A 15699-nucleotide genomic window follows, 5' to 3' on the forward strand; every position below is an offset into this window, starting at 1 on the left:
TCATGGTGGTTTGTGCTGCCAGCATTGGCCACACTGCCTAGTGACCCCACTGTAGAGCCTGTGAAAGCTCAGGACCTCTGATATTGGGTTGTCTGCATTCTATGGCTTGTCCCCATTTGTCACATTTTTTTTTCCAAAGTCATACATAGTTGTGTTGCAGGGCATAATATGTCCATTCTAGAGTCAAGTGTAATTGAATTTTTTTTTTTTTTCTTCAATACATAAGTGCTGAAGGGTTGAGCCCTGGCCCAACAGAAACTTTGACTGAGCAGATGGGTTAGAAGGTATCCATCCTCTGTCACTGTAAAGCCAGAGGGGTAATTTTTCAGATCACTCTAATATCTGGTTAATTTACAAATGACTTAAACTGTTGGCTAGAAGAAAGCAATTGAGATTGATTTTGATCAAAGAAATACCAAAAAAATGGACCTTTGAATTGGACCGGTACCTCACCACAGTCTTTGGTGTACCCACGCAGTCTTTGGGTGTAAGCAAAGACAAGGCCACACTGCTCCCTCAGTCTTTTGTCATACAGAAAATGTCAAGTGAAGGCATTTCTAGGAGCTGCGTGAACACTGGACATGCCTTGGAGGGATGTTTGGTGTGATGCAGAGCAGAGCCACAGGAGCAGCACGATTACTGAAACACAGTCCTCTTAGATCAGCAGATGATGCTATAGATGGTGCTATAAACGCCACACTTAAAACTGCATGAAATTAGTACATTACTTGAGTCTTCTCTCATTACTGCAAACATGTAGACTTTTGCTTGGTTGAAAGAAATAATCATTCCAAGACCCGTTTTCCTTTGCCGTGGTCAGATGGAGGAACTAATTTGAGTTTCATATGTTCATTTCTCATATGCCTCTCTTAAAGTTTTTTTTTCCTCCATTAACAGGCGTAAACACTCAGCACATAGCTGAAGTTGCATATAGCACATCTTTACTATATGCACAAAGCTGCAGACCTACTCCTACACATTTTTACTTCAGTTGCAGGCTAGCCAAGATCTCATCAATTTGCTCTTTAAAAGCAAGCAATATACATTGACTTTTTCAGTTGCCTACCACAGTGGAAATGAAGGTGGCTGTTCTGCCAGGTATCCTTCTCTCTTCCCACCCCTGCCCAAGTGCAATTCTGAGACATTTACTTTGCATATCTCACACAGCTCCGATGTCCTTCAGGATCATAAAACCTGACCTGTAGGCTCTGACACAATGATGCTTTGAAGAGGGCAAAGGAGCTAGGTCAAACTCAAAACAACAGGCAGATCTTATTCAAATAACAGTCTGATGCTTTGGCTGCAGGTTCGGAAGCTGGTCCTTACCAGCACTTGTGTTAGATGCTGTGAATTTTGTGAGACGTTGCCTTGGGGCCAGACGGATCCTAACACATCTGCACCAGACCACTGGTTTCCCCTTCAGCAGGGAGCCTCAACATCCACTACAAACAGAGAGAAAATCCCAGGAGCCCTCCTGAAGGAAGACTTTTGGTGAGTTGGTCAGCAATGGCCTAGGGGATTGCTTGGAGCTGGAGAAGCGTTATTCTGCACTGACAGAAGCAGGACGGTCACCTCTACTAGCAGCACAAACAGTGTACTGGGCTTCAAATACACTTCCTACGGTCAGTATACAAGAAGGGGACAGTGGTTTAGACTCACATTGGAAACTCTCTCTATGGCTTGTAGAGCTGCAGTGAGCATTAAAGCAGTAAGTCAGTAACTTCTGAAGCAGAGTTAACCTACAAGGTGCTGAACCAACTGCATTAGGAAGTTTGCGATGGAAGAAGAGTTCATATGAATGGCAATGCATTGTGACTCCTCTGCCTGTTCCACAACTATTACTTAAAACATGTTTTCAAAAATTAATATACTCTTACTTTTTAAGAGAGTTATTTGGATGGTATACTAGACTTAGAAAACCACATTTCTTGGATTCTTAGATCCCTGGAAGGAGATCAGTGAAGAGAAAGGAGAACAATGTTGCTTTCCAGTAAGTTTATTAGAAGCTTTAAAAACATTAAAAACCAGTGGAAAAAGTACAAACAGATAATCACATACAAATCAGTGCTACTGAGTCCCATCATCCATAAGTGCACAGAACAGACCAGGAAAAGCAAGTTTCACTGGCAACCAGGTTGTTCTTCAGAAGGAGCAGCACTTTGGACAGTTTTCTTCGGAAGGAGCTCAGAAAGGATATTTGGCATAACCCCTCCTTGAGCAATGGTCACGCAGGAGAAGAGCTTGTTCAGCTCCTCGTCATTTCTCACAGCCAGCTGGATGTGTCGGGGCAGGATCCTGGATTTCTTGTTTTCCCGGGCAGCGTTCCCTGCCAGCTCCAAGATCTCCGCTGTCAGGTACTCCAGCACCGCGGCCAGGTAGATGGCAGAGCCGGGACCAACCCTGTCAGCATAGCCACCTCTCTTAAGGAGCCTGTAGACACGACCCACGGGAAACTGCAGACCAGCCAGGGCTGATTTAGTTTTCCTTGGTGTAGCTCCAGGTTTGCCAGCCACTGCACTTTTCTTTCCATGTCCAGACATCCTGACTGGCACAAAGAGACAGAGGATTAGAGACCTTTACATTACCCAGGTGCTTGGAAGGGCAAGAAGAGATTACAGCCAAGTGAGTTAAACTTCCTACTCTTCCACATCAAGAAGAAAGCTTGTTCTTTTTGCAAGGGAATCGAGAGCTACCCACCACAGTTCATTAACAGCAGAACTAGGATTTTAACTTCTGCTGCCCTTTTATAGCCTGCCTTTTGGTGAGAGGCCTTTTCATAAAACCGGAGTAGTTTGAAAAGCTGTAAAGACTTACTGAAGCAGATATGACGAGCTCCAAAAAAAAAAAAAGTAGTCTTTTTCTCTGGTACTTAGTTTGTATTGGAGATTGGGGCACAATGGGTCTTCTTAGAGAAGACTGTTCTTAAACACTACAACTGTTTTCTCAAGTTTAACTTGAAGCTAGGCCTATCCCTTTATCCTAGACGAATCTGTATACCAAGTTCTCCCATTATTCAGATCTTCATTTTAAGTATGAAGAGTGTAAGATTCGTACTACCCATTGCATCTTACACCTGAGGTACTCCCAGAGGAGTTCATACAAGTTCCTAAATTAATTACCTGAGGGACATTCTCTAGCTGCCCTGAGAATACTGAAGCTGTCCTGCACTAGTAAAAGGAAGAATCAACCTAGACAGAATACTGCTAACAGACGTTATAGCCAATTTAGAATGAAGTCAAGAATAATGAAATTCAGTCCAATTAGAATGGCAAAAATACTGATCTAAACATTATTTAGAACTTGAGTAAATAAGACAGTTAACTTTCAGCACAGCTGCTTGTAATATACAGGAACATCCATCACCAGATTAACATAGCTTTTTGTTTAGTTTTTATAGAAAAAAATGTAAATATTTAAGAAAAATCAGAGTAAGATTTCAGAGGGAAGAACCAAACCAAATCAAAAAAAAAAAAAGAAAAACATAACAAAACCCAAGCGAACCAAGCCATAGGTCATTACCTCTATTATCAGACCCCCCCCCCCCCCCCAAAAAAAAAATATCTCATTTTCTGATTATTTTCATTACAGCTGTACTATAAATACACCCCATATTCATATAAATAACCCCCTATTTTTCACTATGTACTATAGGTGAAAAATATATCTTGTTACCTTAAAAAAAAAATATCTTATTTTAGCCCAGTCTGTGCCTTGCTACAGCCAACACTCAAAGGCAAACAAGCCACCTATCATTCACCCTAACTCTAGGGAGCAGTGCCTTTTTATTAGCAACATTTTCTCCTCATTAGTGGGTCACCTGGACAATTAATGAGTCATTCCCACCTGTGGCTCACCTTCCTCCTAACCCTTGATTTGAGGGAAAAGGAAGAAATACATTACAGACACCCTGAAGTGAATTCTCTGGGGGGACGCAAATCTGTCTCGAAGGGCCAAGCTACAGCTATATTTCAGTCTCTCTGTGACAGTGCCAGCTCTTAGGCACTCTGCCTGGAGTATTTCTGTCCGTACACCTTGTGTAAAAACAATCTTCTCTTTCCTGCTGAGGCTTGATTTTCAAAAGTACATAGAGGAAATGTGCTTTATAAATGCCAAGTATTTTTAGTCGGGTGAGAGAGGTGGAAACAGCATATTATGTGTGCCCTAGGCAGAGGGAGCCTTTGTTGGGTGAAGGGGACAGAGAGACTGTTAGCTTTGCTCGTATTGTGTGAACAAAGCCCCATCAAGTGACAGGAGGGGGCTGCTCCTAAGACTTGGGGCTCTTCTTGTAACTCAGGGTTTGCTGTGGGAACAGAGGCTCCTGGTGCTCAGGGTCCTTGGTTAGTTCCTCTGAATTAACCTGGGCAAGAATCTCACCTAATGCAAGTGAATGTTTTCATTCACCTTTTAAAAAATGAGAGCATGCTTTGTTTGTGCTCATGTCTTTCTCTTTGCTTCCTGGTGTTCAGAACAGGCTCCAACCAGCAACATGCAAGAACGATGGTGAGTGGTGTTTCAGGCACAAAAGATGAATATTAAACTAACATGTCCTCTGTAAAGCCAAGGCTCTGATAAAACAGTTGCACACTGAAAACTGGCACAGACAGCTAAGCCTTCAGTTCTGCTTGCCAGATACTAACTGTGGGTCAGAGCCAAAAGACTTTCTTAAAGAGGGCCTGCAGAAGACTTCAGAATTGTGATCCCCAAAACCTGAATTCAGGTGTTGCCTCACTGGAAGACACTGTAGCCTGCTAATTCCTGCTTTAATGTTCTCACATCACCTTTAATTGTGGCTCCAACACCACTCAGAAAACTGCATTTTCCACAAGGATGTGCATTCAGTGCACCTAAGCACCAAGAAGAGTCTTCCTCCCCTCCAGGGCCCTAGGAGGTGGGTATGGGACACTCTCCACGCATCCAAATATTCACCATAATGATTGATGTCCTCTCAAAGCACAGCTGTGGCTATCCATTTCTTTTAATTCAGAGGTAGACACAGTTGTTTCTCTGCATGACCAGAACAAGCACAATCCTGATGCTGTGGGCTGGTTGTGGTGAGGCAGTTTTCCAGGGACCCAGAGCTCAGCTCCCCGTTCCTGGGTGAGCACAAAATGGAGGGGGAGGCGGGAGCAGGCATCTTCCCCCTTCTCTGCGGCTGTGTGTTTTTCAGAAGAATCATAGAATCATTAAGGTTGGAAGAGACCTTCAGGATCATCTGGTCCAACCATCACCCTACCACCAATGTCACCCACTAAACCATGTCCCTAAGACCACATCCACTCAATTCTTTTCAGTGGCAGAGGTGCCTATTTTTAGGGAATGGGGTGCTGATCCTAAATGGAATGGTGGGGGCACGGATGATAATTATGTGTTAAAAATAGACAATATGTAGTTTAGATTTGTTTATTTATTTAAACAGAGCATCAAAAGAAAAATGAGGAGAGGAGCCCGTGAAGCAATAACACAGGATATGAAACACAGACAAGAATGGACTCAATGCAGAATAAAGGAAAGTGTCACAGAGAAAAACTAAGGCAGAGGAGAGCCCCAAAACTCACCAAATGTATTTACATGCTTATAGGGAAATATTCCCTATGGTTGGCAATTTATTTGTTTTTTTTTTTCTGTGATGGTGCTTAGTTTGGTTTACATGTTTACGAGATCATTATGGCTGAGGTTGGAAGGGACCTCTGGAGGCCATCTAGTGCTCAAGCAGGGACACCTAAAGCAGGTTGCTCTAGGACCAACAGGTTTAGTGTAGCTTCAGGAAGCTGTCTCGTGAGGGTGAGGAGCTGAGGCTGTGCCCAGCTCAGCGTGCTGTCTGCTAGGCATACCATGCCCCAGGGCCACACTGCTTCCCCTGCACAACTTTGGTGGCCGACAAGGACAAGCTAGCCGGGGCTGGGCAGGAGCAGTAGGGCTCTGTGGCCACATCACGAGGGTACCCATGAACTTATGTTAGAGCAGGGAGTGTAAGAACTTCTGTTCTGGCCCACAGAAAATGTACCTTCTCTTCCTCCATCACATCCATGCTGATGTTGATTTGAGGGGTATGAGGACATGGTGGGGGCATCTCCGTATGCATTGTTTTGTTGTAATTGAATTATTAAGGCTTTTATTGCATTAAAGCCCCACTGAGAGGGGCGCTGGGCATTGCCTGTTAAAGGCAATGCAGTGCTGTCTGCTCTAATGCAGATCTTGAGGGCCCCCGAGGAAATGGAGACCACTTAGCACTAGCCTCATGCCACAGACTCAGTGGGTCACTGAGTGGGACAGATGAGCCTGGGATCTAGCAATGACTGGGAAACCACGGGATGGCTTTAAATGCTCCAAATGGAGAACACCACCAATTTGAGAGTCATGGACCCTTTACAGCAGTGCAAAATAATTACTGTTTGGGGAAGACTGTGGTGATGTACTTAGTTGTGTGAGGCAGTTTGACACCAAGGTGAGGGATACTATGTTGGTATCTGAAATCAAAGCTGAAAAGGCACAGGGTTTCCTTAACCAGGAAAGCCTGCTATCAGTCCTGAGAGAAAATAAGAAGGCCCCATCAAGCCTATAACTTATAGAGTCATATCATAGAGCAGCTCGGGTTGGAGGGGACCTTAAAGACCATCTAATTCCAACCCCCTGCCACAGGCAGGGATGCCACCCACTAGATCAGGTTGCCCAAAGCCCCATCCAGCCTGGCCTTGAACACCTCCAGGAATGGGGCATCCACAAATCCTCTGGGCAAAAGGGATTTGGAAAGGATTGCATGTATTCTCACTGGGATTGATGGAAAGAACTTCTTTACTGAAAGGGTTGTTAGGCATTGGAATAGGCTGCCCAGGGAAATGGTCACCATCCCTGGAGGTCTTTAAAAGACGTTTAGATGTAGAGCTTAGCAATGGTTTAGTGGAGGGCTTGTTAGTGTTAGGTCAGAGGTTGGACTTGGTGATCTTGGAGGTCTCTTCCAACCTAGATGATTCTGTGATTTTGTGATTCTGTGAAAAGCAGCATTCCTTGGAATGCGGTGGTTTTGCCTGGAATTTAGAACCTAAAAACGGGCTTTTCAAAAGCAAACATTGCCAGGCTTCCCAACAGGAGCCAAGACGGGGGACACCTCGGTTAATGAGTTGTATCCTATTAATAAGGATGTGGTGCTTGATACTAAACCCTTTTCCTGTTATCACGCCGCTGCGTTGGGCGGCAGCAGAGACTGAAGCCGCACGCGGAGGGGAACACAAGAAACCCTAAAAGGGGGCCATGCCACACGCTCAGTCTCACTCCCAGGGCCGAAACCCTTCGCTATGTTTAACCCTGTCCCAGCAGGCCGAGCCGGCCGCGCCTTATTAGGCACTGAAGGAAGCAGCGGCGCTGGCCCGGCCCCGCTCCGCCCCGCTCCGCCCCCACTAGGCCGCGCCGAGCACACCGGGACAGGGCCCAACCCAGCGCCGCCGCACCCCGGGCCCCAGACCGGGCCCCGCCGGCAAGATGCAGGTGAGGGCCCGGGGGTGCGGTGGAGCCCGTGGGGGGCCGGGCAGGGCCGCCCCGGTGCTCCCCGCGGGGCCGGGCTCGGGCCCCGCCGCAGCCCGGAGCTCCCTGCTGGGGCGGGCCCGGCATGGCCCCCGTGCCGGGGGTGCGCTGCGGGTTGGGCTCTCGTCCGTCTCTCGTTTTGCTTCTGTTTATTGTTTTATTTCTTTATTTATTTCTTTATCTTGAAGTACGGCGTTTGTTTTGCTGCTGGTCCTCGGGGGACTTTGGGACTTGGCTCAAGTCAGGAAGGAACCAAAATCAGAGCACGAGTGTTTACCGCCGAGTTTTCCTGTTTAAAACAAGAAACCGCGGTGTAACTTAAATACTTGAGCTTTTCAGCAATGCATAGGAGCCTGTTGGCCTTCTTCTTTGGGATTACTGGAGCTGTTTCCTTACAGAAGCTTTTAAAATTCAGGAATAACCTAGGCATAGATTTAGAACCGCTCCCTAGCAGTGGCCTTACTCAGCAGTGACCACGCTCGCTTCTTTCTGAGCGCTGCTGTCGTCACGCTGACAGACTCCACCAAGGAGGCTGCCAGTGTGTGCACAGCTCGATCCACAGGGCTGACACCCACCTGTTTTCAAACCCGTGCTTCCCAGGACAACGATCTGTTCCGCTGAGGCTCCATTCCTTAGCGTTGTGGCCAGCGCATGTCCCCTGTCACCCTGTTTCTGCCCCTCTCACCTTGCGAGAGCTGCAGCGGTGGTTGTAACACTTCAAATTCTCGTGGCTTGCCAAGGCATGCTGTGAGTGGGGTGAAATAAAACAAAGTCACTTTTTTCTGGCCCCTCTTGGGGCCACAAAAAAGCCTCAGGAGGTTGCACACTGAATTCCCGATGCTATCAAGACAGTTACTGCTGTATCAATGCCAAGTGTTCCTTGAAAAACTTGCCTCTGTTAACTTCTGGATGTGTCAAAGTTCTTCTTGAATGCATGTCATCCGTTTCTTGTTTCTTCGTAGGACCCAGACAAAGACACAGAGTGGAATGACATCCTGCGCAAGAAAGGTATCCTTCCTCCAAAGGAGAACCTCGAAGAACAGGAGCGTGCAAAGGAGGAGGAGCAGCTTATGATCCTACAGAAGTCTATAGGTGAGTTTATGTGCCTGTGAAGCAATGTGTCCTTTTCTAAACCTGTAAGGGATACCAAAGCTAATTCTTGTATAGCATGGCCATCTCTTACCAGTATCAGACAAATATATTCCTGAATACATGGCATCTTCCAGTACAGGAAGACTTTGTTCTCAATGCCAGTGCCATGTTTTTGTAAATGTTTCAAAACTGAAATAAGAGCAGTCTGAAGGGAGTTTGTCATATGAATGCACAAATGAAAGTATCTAATGAACATGATCGTTACCTGTTGTATGCTTCCCCTATTATTCAGGCATCCCTGCTGTATTGTATGTCTCTGCTGCAGTCACAGAACTTGAAAGCTAGCTCAGGTACTTCTGTACTAGAGTAGCCAGCCTCTGGCTCAGTCCTTTGCATCACTGTCTTTCCATTTACGTGTGTAGAGTGCATAATATTTTCTAAAAATCCAGTAACAATAATATTGCAGGAAAAAAACACCACCACATTTCCTATAGTTAATCTATCCTTACAATAAATAAATTCCGTTAGTCTGAAAGGCTGAGTTTTCCTAGAATTAGATTTTTGCTGATTTGATATTGCTTCCGTCCTAGTGAAGACTTACGAGGACATGACTCTGGAAGAGCTAGAAGAAAATGAAGATGAATTTAATGAGGAAGATGAGAAAGCTATTGAAATGTACAGGTTAGAGCATCGTACAGAACTTGATTTTAATGAAAATTGGAGCATGTGGTTGTTTGGGGTTTTTTGTTTTGTTTGTTTTATAGGTATAGACACACGCTATTAGATGGTATCAAAGAGGTAGGATGTTCTTAGGCCTGATGCTAGAAAAAGTGCAATGTGTTTTTTGATCTCACGTGGACCTTCTGAGTGCCTTTAAAAGGATGGTGGAGTTTGAATTTAGTGTCCTTCATTTACAACCCAATTTTGCAGAGATAACGTACGCCCACTGAGCGAATAGTGAAATGGGGACTGTGAGAGCTTTGATAATCACCTTCAAGTTTTCTCAGTTTTTGTAGGAATGACAATAAGGTGCTGCATATTTATGATTGCAGTGTTGACTTATCATCATCTTTTTCTCTTTTTCATCTCATGATTTTTACCATCTAGTTTGGTAGTGTAGTATCTGCAGAAGAAATGTCTGCTGGGGGCAGACATGACAAATTCCATTCACAGAACATAGTTGTACTTCTTGTATGTTGATGGCTTTAACTTGTGATTCAAATGTAAGAACATCTACAGCCTACATTAACTTACTTTTGTTGCTCTGGGCTTTGAAGATGTTTGTAGTCTGCCTCTGAAGTCTAGGTTTAGACTATAAAGATTTTTCTGTCAAAAATACATCTGTTTTTAAGCTTTCTTTCCTTGTTGTTCAGACAGCAAAGGTTAGCAGAAATGAAAGCAGCTCAAATGAAGAATAAATTTGGGGAAGTTTTGGAGATTTCTGGAAAAGATTATGTTCAAGAGGTTACAAAAGCTGGAAAAGGTATATGGGTAGTCCTGCACCTGTACAAACAAGGGTAAGAAATTTTATTTTAAACCTTTCACTGTCAATGGTTGAAAATACTATAGACAAGTGTATAGTTAATGTGGAAATTAAGGAACTGATTTTGGAGTTGCAAGAAATATTGAATTAATAATTTTCCTTACTGTTGGCTGAAGACAGCCAAGCTTTGCTCTTAAAAGGATGTTACCAGGAAGTGGCTCTCTTATATAGGTATATACACAAACACTGCACTGTGCGATTAGTCTTCCTATAGAGGTAGAGGTCTTCCCATTTCCTCTGCTACGGAAATACTAATCTTTGAAAATTATTCTGGGTAAAGTGCAAAGTGTTTTTGCTCTTAGAAGAATCGCTGTGTGGCTTTGACCTGTTTGCTAGATGTATAAAAACAGAGTGAGCAAGGTTTTCAGTCTTGTCAACAGGATGGAATATCTTATTAAAAAGGTCTTATAAGTAGATATAATTTTCTGGGAAGGGCTAGAAATACTTGATTTTGTTTGTCGTCTCTAACTGCCTCATGTGTATTTGTTGTCATTAGCTTTCTCATTTCCAGGAGTCGCTTTTCTTTCTGTTCTGCCTCTGCTCGTGCAATTTTCAAACATCGTATCTTGTAAACCAAACCCTTTGTATAAAAAGGGGGAAAGTGGTACTGCTAATATTTTTTTTATTAAAAAACAAAAACAACCTCCAGTGATGCTGACTTCCTCTGAATGCTGGAGTACTGGACAACAAAATTGTTCAGAAGTTGCTTCTGGTAAATTTGTCTTGCTGTTGAACTGTTATTTCTGACCTTTCTTCTGGTGAAGATTACTGTCCAACGTGTCTTCTAGTTTTTCTTATGCATGTCTATTGCTGTTCTTTACAGAATACCACTCTGTGCGTTAATAAATCAACATTTGAATGGGCTTGCAAGAAAGTTTAGAGATGTGAAATTCATCAAAGCTATCTCTACCACCTGCATACCCAACTACCCCGATAAGAATCTGCCTACAATATTCGTCTACCTTGAAGGAGACATCAAAGCTCAGTTCATTGGGCCTTTGGTGTTTGGTGGCATGAACTTGACAAGGGATGGTGAGTGTCTGCATCTTAAATATTCCGATGGAAAAGTGAAAATAGTGAACAGTTTTGCTGGGAAAGAAAGAAGTGAAGTGAGAAATAGCAGAATGGAGATCACTAAAAGTCATGAGGGTTTTTTACTTCCCCACCCTTTTGGCTTAACGACGTGATTGAAGCTATATTGTACAAGCAGCAAGTGGCAGAGTAGGCCAAGATACAATTATTTATTTTATGTGTATGCAAGTATTCATACCCTGTGCCCTGTGAAGCAAATTTTCCTGAATGCATTAAAAGGGCAAGTCATACCCCCCCCTACTTGTGTTTTTTTTTTTTTTTTTTTTAGCCCGAAAGACTGATCTTGCCCCCAGTTGCTTGGTAATCTGTGCACTTGATAACTGGTGATTGCTCATTGCATTGCAAGTCATCTTGTTTCACTTCCAAGCTGAAGGCATATAAGTGTCTGCACCTTCCTGACACACAAGCTCCACTCCCACACAAGTGGGAAGAGGCCTTCCCACTGCCCAGCTGGGCTGCTCCCTTTTCCTCTCTGTCTCAGAGATGGAGGGCCTTTTCTGGAGATCATGGTTTTGCCTGGATTATTTCCTCCTTGCTGCTTCAGCCCTTCTGGTGCTAGATCAGGGGTCATGCAGTCTTACCAGGATGATGTGCTTCGGGAGGTTAGGGTAGTAGGGCTGTGCCACAGATCTTGCAGAGCACCGTGGCTCTGCAGAAAAAGCTGTTATTTGGAGAGTATTTGGCAGGGTATGGTGTCATAAAGCAGTGCCTGAAGACAGAGGTCAGCAGTGGAAAAGGCTCTTCCTGTTGGAAAGTAATGCAACTGTGATGCAGTTCGGTGGATTTTATTGGAGCTAGAAGGATACTCATCAGCTTTCTGAGTAGGTGTGTTGGTCCAGATACCTTCAAGTTTTTTCGAGGTCAGACTTAAGGGCACCTATATCTGAAGTGAACCACAAATAAGGAGCATTTCAGGACCCTGCTGGGTGATGGCAGCTGCCTATACTGGCATAGGGTGCAAAGAGGTTGTTGTTGTTGTTGTTTTAATAAAACCCTGAAATTTATGGATTACCTTGAATGTGTGCTGTAGAAAACACTTCTCTGTCTGAAATGTCAGAAGGCGAAAAGCTCACCAGTGAGATCGCTAGTTTGAGAGTAACTAACTCCGCATTTAGAGGTTGCCTAATTACACACCGAAGGGAGCAATGGTAGCAGAACATACAGTCATCTTTCTCCCGTTTCGAGCTCATAAATAATTGATTTTGAGGGATCCAAAGGTAGCCGAGCCAGCTTAATTCAGTCATTGCAAAAAGCTAGGTACTGAAATTCTACACTTTCTTTTATTTTTTTTTTTCTTTCTTTATCCCCTAAGTCTAGGTGACTTCCACTGGAGATTAAAGAAAGTGTGAGGTTGTATTCATTAGTCTGTAATGTCTGAAGGAAAATAGATTTAATGATGAGTTTTGCAGCAGAACTGGGAGAGAGGTTTCAACTGTGTGTGTTGTATTGGCTTTCTACCACTTCTGGGAAGCAATCCAATTTGGGTCTATATAGTAATAGGCCCACTACTGATGGTGGAGTTTCTTTTACTGTCTTGAAAGGAACTAAAAATCAGTGCATGGAGTAGTGGGAAAGGGGTAGATTGCATCTATGGAGTACATCCCTGGAAAATAGCTAGAATTCAGATGTATAAATGGCATTGCTACTTTTCTTTTGCCACTCAGCAAACAATCTATTCCCTACATCTTCTGCCTGTGATGGACTTGCTGTATGATGCAAACAGCTGTAATGTATTGGCAGTAGATGTGCAAACCTGATTTCTGTCCTTATGTGGGTAGAAGGACGTGGTATTCTCTTTCCCCAGGAGAGCTGCCTTATCTAAAGCTGCTGCTCTGTATTAATTCTCTTTGATGCTCCCCGTTGTAAAGGGAGCAGAGGGGCGCAGGGTGTGACGTGGGTGGGCTGCAGAGCAGTGCTCTGAGCCTGTACTTTGGATCTGTGCCCTGGGGTGAGATCTGTGCCAGCCCTCCTGAGTCCTGAAGGGAGAGCTTGGCTGCTGTGGGTGTGGGAGATGGGGCAGGGGCTGGGACCGGGACCAGAGGGTGGTGGAGGACAGGGAGGAATAGAGCAGGGCCCTGGTTTTGGTGGGTGCGATGGTAGGGTGAGAAATCAGCTGGGGAAGCAGGGATGGCAGAATTGTCAAGGTCTGAGGTCCTTCTCTTCTTTTGAGAGTAAACCAGAAAGGCAAAGAACTGTGTACTGAGGTAAATAAGCATATGTCAAAAAGAATCAGATGTGGAAAAAGCCCAGTTTGCTCCCCATATTCAAGGCACTCTCATTTTGCTCCATGCAGAATTGGAGTGGAAGATTTCGGAGTCAGGTGCCATCAAGACAGATCTTGAGGAGAACCCCAGGAAGCAGATCCAGGACCAGCTCATGTCCTCGATTAGGGCGTGTGCCCCAACCAGGGGAGAGAGTGACTCAGAGGATGACTAACTCCTGCATCAGCATCAAGAGTGATACAATAGGCCTGCAGCCAGTGTTCCCATCTAAAGCGCTGGAGATGCTCATCAAGATCTTGCTGAACCCCAGAAGAGTGGTATTTTAAGACAGACATTTATCTAGAAATTTAAAGGTGGTTGTTTTTTTTTGGAGGTGGGGAGGAAATTATTGCAATTTCAATTAAGATCCTGAAAGACATTTTATATTATGAAGCTTGAGTAAATATTGCTCAAAGTTTTAAAATACAGGCATCAGTAGACACAAAAGTCTCTTGTTATTATTTTAATAAATTGATGACTTTTTTAAAATATGAAATATTAAGTGGCCTAAAGCCTAATAGTTTTGACATGATTGTGTGTATAAACAGCCGGTCTTAATGTGAGAGGTTATAGCACAGCTCTGAATTTGGCTTTCTGTTAGCCCATCGTGTGCAGATGTTGGCAGGAGGGCCACTGTGAGCTGGGGGTGCCAGCACCTCCAGAGATGCTGGTGATCTCCGTCATCTCCTGGGACCTGCCAAGTCCAGAACTCCCTTCCATGCACAATTATTTGCATAGCAGCAATACCTCCCCTTTTGCAGGGGGCTGGATCTCCAACACCACACTACTAATCGGGAAAGAAAATTTGAGATGGTGGTACTCCAATGTGAAGTTGTTGAATTCTTGCACAGAACCAGAAGTCTGATGTGTTACTACAGTAGTGGCATTACCAAATGAGAAGGAAAATGATGTTTGAAAACGTCTTCCTATATTAAAACAAAAATAAAAACCTCCCATCTTCTTTCTAAGGAAGGCTCTCAATTTGTCTAAGCTTGGGCTAACAAGCTTTGAGCTTTTGCTGAGAAGCCTGTCCCATGGACATGTTATATTTCTGATGGATTCTGTGGGTGGGTGGTACAGAATGTAACACTGCACAAGCAAAAGTTTGGTTTTTAAGTTTTGTGTTGTTTCATAATAACTTAAGCATGTTTCCTGCATTTTATCTCCCCAGTAAAATTTAATGTGTAGCTTAAACAACAAACAGCTTCACCTGAAGCTCAAGAAACAGTTACAAGACCCTGATGCAAAGCTTTATCTTTGAACTCTGGATGGGGATTTGGGTTTCACTTCAGTCTTTTTGTCTTTCTTTTTTGTATTTTTTGATAAAACAGGTAAAACATTAACACTGGAAGTGAGCAAAAATGCAGCAGGGTAAAAACTGATAAATACTGATTATTACATATTGTACATACTGACACACTTCTCTTGACACTGGAATATCCGAAATGCTGTCAGACCTGGTGTTTTCTTTTCGTACTTACCTACATCTTCTTACAGTCTAGGAAGAGGACAACAACTCCTGCCCAGAAAAGCCAAGAAGTGACCTCTGTAGAGGATTAACCTACTTCATGTTTAACAGGTTCTAGCAGAAGTCAGCACATTTTGCTTATTCTTTGCTTGTCCTCATTTAACTGTACTTTTCTTCACATCTTAGAATGACCTCTGAGCACATCAGCTGAGTTTCTTTTGGAGGAAGCCAACCCAGCCACCAAAGGGCATTTGATCCAAAAAGCTAAGTTAAAGCTAGTCTGAAATGAGACCCTCTGAAACGTGTGTGGAGTGAATGTCACATCCTCAGCCTCTCTCTCTCCACATGTGCTGCTCTTAGCATTTCAGTTGACTAAATGCAGTCACAGCTGTCATACTCCTCTCACTTTGTTTTTGAAGTTCATCAAACTTTCTAGGAAGAAGGGTAAAACCTACAGTCTATTTTGTGTCATTGCTGCCACAGCTTTAATTTAAAAACAGATTTAAAAAGTAAGTAACACTTCGGATACATTACTGTTTCCGTTTTTCCCTCTTTTGATCCTCTGTAAGGAGGGAGAGTGCAATAACTCTGTATGTGGGCTTTTCTGGTTTTCTAGGCTGTTGATTCATAGACCAGAACAGCAGAAACGAGCACTGTGTTCTGTTCTGCATCCAGTATTTGCTGACTGTCAACAGCTCTGTGCCTACGTTTTTCCATCTCTAAAA

At 43.8% G+C, this 15699-nt stretch overlaps 2 protein-coding genes across 2 annotated transcripts; one reads left to right on the forward strand and one right to left on the reverse strand.

Moving 5' to 3' along the window:
• Positions 1-2120: 2120 nt before the first annotated feature.
• LOC118253579 (histone H2A-beta, sperm-like) lies at positions 2121-2540 on the reverse strand. Its single transcript, XM_035558086.1, has one exon. The coding sequence runs from the start codon at positions 2538-2540 to the stop codon at positions 2121-2123; it is 420 nt and encodes a 139-aa protein (XP_035413979.1).
• A 4821-nt stretch (positions 2541-7361) lies between these two features.
• Positions 7362-14008, forward strand: PDCL3 (phosducin like 3). The gene is made up of 6 exons (XM_035558002.2): positions 7362-7482; positions 8481-8610; positions 9201-9291; positions 9984-10127; positions 10977-11185; positions 13539-14008. Exons 1-6 carry the CDS (start codon positions 7477-7479, stop codon positions 13679-13681), a joined length of 723 nt encoding a protein of 240 aa, XP_035413895.1. The 5' UTR covers positions 7362-7476; the 3' UTR covers positions 13682-14008.
• The last annotated feature ends 1691 nt before the right edge of the window (positions 14009-15699 follow it).

This window comes from Cygnus atratus, chromosome 1, assembly GCF_013377495.2.
Source record: "Cygnus atratus isolate AKBS03 ecotype Queensland, Australia chromosome 1, CAtr_DNAZoo_HiC_assembly, whole genome shotgun sequence".
NCBI lineage: Eukaryota > Metazoa > Chordata > Aves > Anseriformes > Anatidae > Cygnus > Cygnus atratus.

Bases quoted from the DNA above. Each gene is read 5' to 3' on its own strand.
- LOC118253579 (XM_035558086.1), bottom strand. From the start codon at position 2,540: ATGTCTGGACATGGAAAGAAAAGTGCAGTGGCTGGCAAACCTGGAGCT.
- PDCL3 (XM_035558002.2), top strand. The intron at 8,611-9,200 runs GTGAGTTTATGT...CTTCCGTCCTAG, and splicing joins GATCCTACAGAAGTCTATAG to TGAAGACTTACGAGGACATG. The intron at 9,292-9,983 runs GTTAGAGCATCG...CTTGTTGTTCAG, and splicing joins AAAGCTATTGAAATGTACAG to ACAGCAAAGGTTAGCAGAAA.